This window comes from Alligator sinensis, unplaced genomic scaffold (genome assembly GCF_000455745.1).
Source record: "Alligator sinensis unplaced genomic scaffold, ASM45574v1 scaffold9_1, whole genome shotgun sequence".
NCBI classification, from domain to species: Eukaryota; Metazoa; Chordata; order Crocodylia; family Alligatoridae; genus Alligator; species Alligator sinensis.
Window position 1 is genome coordinate 1,134,782 of NW_005842304.1, and position 6,930 is coordinate 1,141,711.

General features: G+C 39.6%; 1 protein-coding gene across 2 annotated transcripts in view; it reads left to right on the forward strand.

The window, feature by feature from the left end:
- LOC102373407 (maltase-glucoamylase, intestinal-like) overlaps nt 1-6,930 on the forward strand; it is a 148,122-nt gene that overhangs the window by 73,150 nt on the left and 68,042 nt on the right. Inside the window, exons 8-9 of one of the 2 annotated variants that reach the window (XM_025209704.1) lie at nt 2,175-2,300; nt 2,780-2,911. In XM_025209704.1, the coding sequence (XP_025065489.1) occupies nt 2,175-2,300; nt 2,780-2,911 (258 nt within the window). The remainder of the gene's footprint in view (nt 1-2,174; nt 2,301-2,779; nt 2,912-6,930) is intronic. The other variant, XM_025209705.1, reaches the window with a different exon arrangement.

Below are 6,930 nucleotides of genomic sequence, written 5' to 3' on the forward strand. Positions count from 1 at the left end.
TCCAAGTGACTCTGCACCATCTCAGGGTCTACGCATGGTAGTCTGGCGCCTTGCTGCTGCCTCTCTACAACCCCAGTGAGAGACTTGTCGCGCCCCTCGCTTAGGAACACTGAGGCAAAGAACTCATTGAGGAGTTCAGCCTTGTCCCCACTGTCCGTCACCAATTACTTATGTCCATTTAGTAGGGGTCCTGTTCCTCCCTGGGCCTTCCTCTTACTCCCTATATATCTAAAAAACCAATTTTTTGTTATCCTTTACTTGGGATGCCATCCTCAGCTCCATGGTAGCTTTGGCCTGTCTAACTGCCTCCCTACAAGCGCAAGCAGAGGAGGTATACTCCTCTTTGGTAATCTCTCCCTGTTTCCACTTTTTATGTGCCCCCCTTTTGGCCCGTAGGCTGCCCCGGATTTCTCTGGTCAGCCAAGGAAGCCTCCTGGCCCCTTTCCCTCTTTTTCCTCACATCGGGATCATCTCCCTCTGTGCCCGAAGGATCATTTCCTTAAGGCACAGCCACCCTTCCTGGGCTCCCATCTCTTCAAAACTCCTACTCTGCAGCGCGTCCTTGACAAATCGCCTGAGTTCATTGAAATCAGCTTTCCTAAAGTCTAGCACTTTCACCCTACTAGTTACCTAACCCCCTCGACGTCTTAGAATTCTATTATTTGGTGATCACTGTCCCCCAGATGACCACCGATCTGTAGGTCCCCTACCATGTCATCCCATTTGTCTTGGGCATTGCTCAAGTTGATAGTTAAAGCTCATCTCTGCTATGAGGAGCTACACAAGACGACAAACATTAATAGGGAAGTCAGAGTAGAAGTAATACGCGCATTTGCTTACATCATCTAGCTGTGCATATAACTTTATTTAAACCTTAACGAAAAACAAGTTCAGATATACATTGACTTGTGTACATAGACATATAAACATAAGTATGTAGACTGAGAGGACAGAACAGTACCTCCTTATTCATGTTGCACCCAATATCCCAAACGCTGCCAACAACACTGTTGTAGCTGATGTTTCTGCTGAAGGGATTGACAGTGATATTGTGAACCTTGAATTGCCCTTCTTTTGCAGTTATCCCTGCATTCAAAGGAGACCACATGCTGGACCATCTGCAGAAAAACCTTTATGGGGAGAAAGAGAGAGAGAGCCTGTGTCAGGCCCCTCTCCTTATATTTTGATGCAGAGCAGCTGCATATCTGCTCCACTGTGAATGCTACAGCTTGAGGGCCATTATTAGCAACCAGGAATTCATTGTGATCCCTCTTGGAGTAATTAAGTATGTGTATTTATGTCGTGGTAACTCCCCGGAAATTTTCTTCCGTACTACCAACTGTTATCCCCCTAACTTTGTCCTTATGAACAGCCTCTGTGTGACCTGTCCCTGGCAAAGGGATGGAACCACAACAGTTCCCTGTTTAGGCCTTCCTCTTTTGTGGGTAAAGAGTTGCTGGGGTCTCTAGTAGAACTGGCTGGAAAAAAGAAGTGTACTTTGAGAAAAAAACAGAAAACAAACCCCTCAAGTATTTTGTTTCATTCAAAATTTCTATGAAAATATACAATTTTTTTCAGTGAAAATGTTTAGTTTTGGTGAGGAAATACCCCTCTTAATGATTTTCCCAAAGATTTCCACAAAAGAAGATAAAGTATAAAATGATTTTATTTCCTATTGAAATGAAATATTTTCTTTGGTTTTTAATAAAAAAGGGAAAAAAAATGGTTTTTACTGAACAGCTTTGGACATTCTTGACCAACTCGGGTCTCCGAAGACTGTGAGGGCTGCCAGGGACGTAAATGCGATTAGAGAATTATCAAGGATTGCTCTCTACACAAATGGCCTTGTGCATTAGTGTGTAGCAGACCACACAGTTTGCCCCAGTATTTGTAATTGCATCTTTATGGAGAAAATGAATGGGAAGACTTCTGTTACAGAATTTTGCAGTGAGTATCTTCTATATGTCTGTGTTTTGTTGCTGAATCAAATTATGGAAGAAGTTTGCTAAGTGATTTCATTTTCCATTCTTCACTGAAGAGCTACTGTGATGAATTCTTCTTCAACCTAGGTGCTGAGGTCCAGATTAATGAAATGAAAATATCAATATGTTTTTCTTTCTCCAAAATCTTCTGATTGCCCCTTGGAATATATTTCTTCTCAATTTGTGTTTTAGGCCATTGGACGCCCACATTTACCTGCCTATTGGTCTCTGGGATTTCAGCTGTCTCGCTGGGATTATGGCAGCATTGATGTGTTAAAAAAAACAGTTGCTCGCATGCAGCAGTATGATATTCCATATGTAAGTATGAATTTTGCAAAGTATATTTTATTTTAGAATCGCCTTCCCCAAGTGAAATGAATGGGAAGATGATGATGATGATGATAACAGCAGCAATAGCAACAATGGAAAGGGAACAATTACTCTATGAAGGGAATGGCACAGTAAGAGGATATTCATAATCTTGTGTAATGGTTTTTCAAATGCTATCCTTATAGCTCACAAACAAAAATAATTTTTAAGGTGCTTGGACCAAAGGTACTCTTTGTTACCTTCCAGTCCACTCTGATAAAGTCAATAGCTAGTTACAGTGGATTTACAGAGTTGTGAGTGAGAGCAGAATTTAGTTTTCCCATTCTTTAATCTATTGATGTGTCCAGGATTTTAAGTTACACATGCTAGCAAGTTATTTACTTCATAAGTTTTCTTTACATAGAGTTGTGTAAATTCTGATTCTGTGAATAAAATACTAAAATATTTTCATTTCAACAAACAATCAGGATGTCCAACATGGTGATATTGACTATATGGAACGTAATCTGGACTTTACCTATGACACAGAGAATTATTCAGGTCTGCCAGAGTACATTCGACAACTGAAAAAAGATGGAATGCACTATGTCATTATCCTGGTAAATTAACAGTATCGCTAATTGTCTGTTTATGCTGGGTATATATGTGGTATCACTCACCACAATGTCTAGGTGCTGAAGTATGTGTGCTATGTAATGGCTTCTCCATCCTTTCTTCTGATAATAACATGCATCTGTCCTGTAAATGAAAAGGAATTATTTATACACTTCTCACTATGATTCACTATTGCTTTTATCTGGTACTTCTATAGCAATATTCTCTGTGTACAATAACGCTTAATTTTTTTCTCACTTTTTTTTTTTCCAGAAGTTTCAGTGAAGAATAAATAAAAAAAATCCTTGGGATCCATTAAGGATTAAGTGGAGTGTGTACAGGTTTATGATAAATGCCTGTATGACAATATATCAATTAGCTTACTGTGCATATAATACTGACTGACAGTGGGGGAAAAACTAGTCAAAATCATTTTGGAGAACTAGAGACCATAATTCACTTTGCCATGTTTACTCTTCATAAATATTTATAGAAGAGAAGTTTTGTTTACATGAAAATTTGTGGAAAACAAATTTTGAGCCTGTAACCAAAATTGATGTCATGACCAACTAGATTAATTTTGGGCAAAACTGGCAATAGGAGACTTTCTGCTTTCCCTGTCATTTTTTCCTACAAAGACAGCTGTTTCTTTGCAGCAAATTGACACACACATACTCACACTGAAATTACTTCTTGTCACAATAACTATAACAAAAGTAATTGGTGACAGAAAATTGGAAGGCCAGTAAATTAAATAAGTGGCCTTAATAGACAGAGGAAAAATTTATGCTTCAGAGCTTAACAGAAATGAAGCATCACGGTGGAAGTGTTCCTCAAGCTAATAAATAACCAGGGTATTGCATTGACCCTGCTCTCAATTGGGGATTAAGCAGAGAGGCAGTTTATACAAGGTAAACAAGAATATGGCCACATGCCTTGTGTGGGGGTCTGTGTACATATATGCCAAACATTAAGACTTTGTGTGAGTGTAAGTAGATGAAGATACTATTTTACCTATAAATAGGAGCATAGGACAGGAAGGAACTTTGGTGGCACTGAGTCTGTTTCCCTTTCATCAGGGGCATCCATGTCATACCGTCCTATTCATGACTTTATCGTGCTCTATGTAACACCGGTTGGTAGTTTGTCTCGGTGCCTTTTGTGTGAATGCTGGTTTGAAACCTGGGGTCTCTGATGGTTGGAACCTTCTTTTAATTTCCGGTTTGTGCTTCTTGACTCTAGTGCCAATCTTCTCTGTAAATAAATGATCTCCTGCTCAGAGAGGAGTATTTTTAAAGAGCAGTCACATCCTCTCTGAGTTTTCATTTTGCTTGACTAAATAAGCCAAAGTCCTTTATTACCCTTGAATATGAACCTGCCTGGCTCTCCAGACCCCCTGGTAACTTTTAGTGGCCCTTTTCTGTACCTGATCCTGTTTAAATTCATCTTTCTTGAACCTGAGTGACCTAGAATGGTGCCCAGACATTAGTCTCTCTGGCCAGTACTTTGTGCAGTGGCACTGATACTTCCCTATCTCTGCTGAAAGTGTTTTTCTCCATTATATGTAAGGATCACATTTTCCTTTTTCATGGTTATATTACAGTGGTGGCTTCTAATCATCCTCTTATTGACTAATACACTCAGGTCTATTTCCTCCTCTCATTTCCACCTTATGAGCCCCAGCTTACAACAAGGATTCTTGTTATTAGTCCCTAAGTGCATGGCCTCACAGGCTGCATGTACCCTTAAATTGCATCCCTATTTTATTACTCCCATTTTTCAGGTCATGCAATTCTGCCAATGTAAGATTCTGATCCTCCTTAGTATTAATGACACCTGCAAACAATTTGTCATCAGCAAATATCACTAGGAGCCTCCTACATTATGTGCTAAGGTCAGTACTGATATTGGTCTCAAGATTGATCTTTAAGGAACTCCACTAGTATCTTCCTACTCTTAAAAGCTCTCTTTCAGTTCTATCCATTGACTTCTCATTGTTAACCAGAATCCTACCTGTATTACAATTCCTGCACTAATCATCATCATCTTCATCTTTAATAACTTCTTACATAGTGAAATCACTTGTTGGCATCTAGATTGCATTTCCTATGTCTGAAAAAAATCAAAGAAAGCTATCAGTTTAGTCTGACACAATCTAGCTTCCTTAACCCTGTGTTGCATTCTATCCCAATTTCCATTTACCTCCCTGCCTTTAGTTATTCTTTCCCTCAAAATTTGTTTTAAAGCTTTACATACTGTTTGAAATCAAAGTTATGTATCTGTTGTTGTCTGAATCACCTTTTTCTCTTCTTAAAGACAGGCAGACTGATGGTTATGCTACAGTATGCCTTGCAAGGTCTATTAAATTATGTTAAATCTGTTAACTTCCTTGCTTCAATAACCTGATTTTGTTCAGCATTAATATTTTAGGCAAAAGCATGACACAATTGCCAAGGAAAGGAAAAGTTTGAAACCCTAAAATCTTCCTAGTTCTGTAGTTGCTCTGTTCCAAACAGTCACAGACTGCTCTCACTAACTCGAGTTATGCTTGTCAAGCCACAAGACTGAAACAACAATATGTAATAGTGATTGGTCACAAGTTGATAATGCCAAATAGTGGCACACATGTGGTGAATGTGGTTTGCCAATAAGTTGTAAAATGTGTTGACAAAAAGGGGCCAAACAAAATGTCTGGGTGCCTTTACAGCTGTGCATAAGCCAGCATAGAAACAGGCAGTAAAGGGAGAGAAAAATGCTCATCAGTTGCAAACTAGCATAGCACCACTGAAGTCCCACCATTTGCACCAGCTGGTGATCACTGATTTGAATGCTTGTGAATAATGAACTGGTTAATAAAAGTCAGTCTATTCATGAACAACTTGCAAATAGAAAATAGGTCAAAATTATATGATCCCTTGTTCATTATGAACTGCTAACCAAACTGTACCCCAGTGATTCTCAATCAGGGTGCCACAGTTGAGTTGCTTAGCACTGGAGTTGGTTAGCATCTATCTGCTCCCAGCTCTTGATGTCCATTTTCTTGAGGCATGCCTTCAGTATAGAGGTGAGGGCTGCCTGCAGCACCTGGATTTCCAGGTGGTTTCCTATCCAAATAGTAGCCAGGCCCAGGATCGTTTAGTTTCTGAAATCAGATGGAATTGCATTCAGTCTGGTCTGGCCATAGACGCTGAGAACCACTAATGTAAGCACTTAGGACTGAGGCATATCCATCATTCACAACTCAGTGGCCCATTCTCTCCCTTTACTGCCTGTTTCTATGCTGGTTTATGCACGGCTATAAAGACCCAGACATGCTGGAGTCTCAGCAGCTTGTGTATGTCTTCTCTTATCCAGATACTAGTACTTTGCTAAGATTATGCTACTAAAAGCATTTCTGAGTGCAGTCTTCTGGCACCTGAGCAACAGAAATACCATACCACTGCACTGCTGGAAGTCATGAACTTCACCACCCCTTCTGTCTAAGGGAAAATGTTATCTGAACTTCTCAGGACTTGCTCATCGTCATTGCTTTGAACAGTGTTCCTGTTTTAAATTGTGACCTATTCTGAGTCAGAACAAATGCATTGTTTAGAAACAAAGGAAGATGTTCTAAAAGTAACATTGATTATAAAGTAAAATGATAAATATCTATTACAGCAGGAAAAGTTTAGTGAAAGATTTTGCATACTAGTCATTAAATCATACTAAAATAGAAACAGCAAGGAACTGCATTAACTAGAAATTATTTAAAATTTGTCAATAAGGAGGTATGGTGGTTAAAAATAATGCTCAATGACTACAGCTTTTAACGGTAGGGTGCTGGGAGGTGCTACAACTCATGGTTTTTAAAGGTAGGGGCATACCTCTGAGCGCACAGGGAAATGTGGCCTGGATTTGAGAAGTTCTGATTGCCCACAATATTCACTATAACTAGCAGGAGTTAAGGGGGCTCAGCCTTTCCCAAGAACAGTCGCTGGGTGGACAGCTAAAAAGAGCCAGAAGGGGAAGAGGTAAAAAACACGGG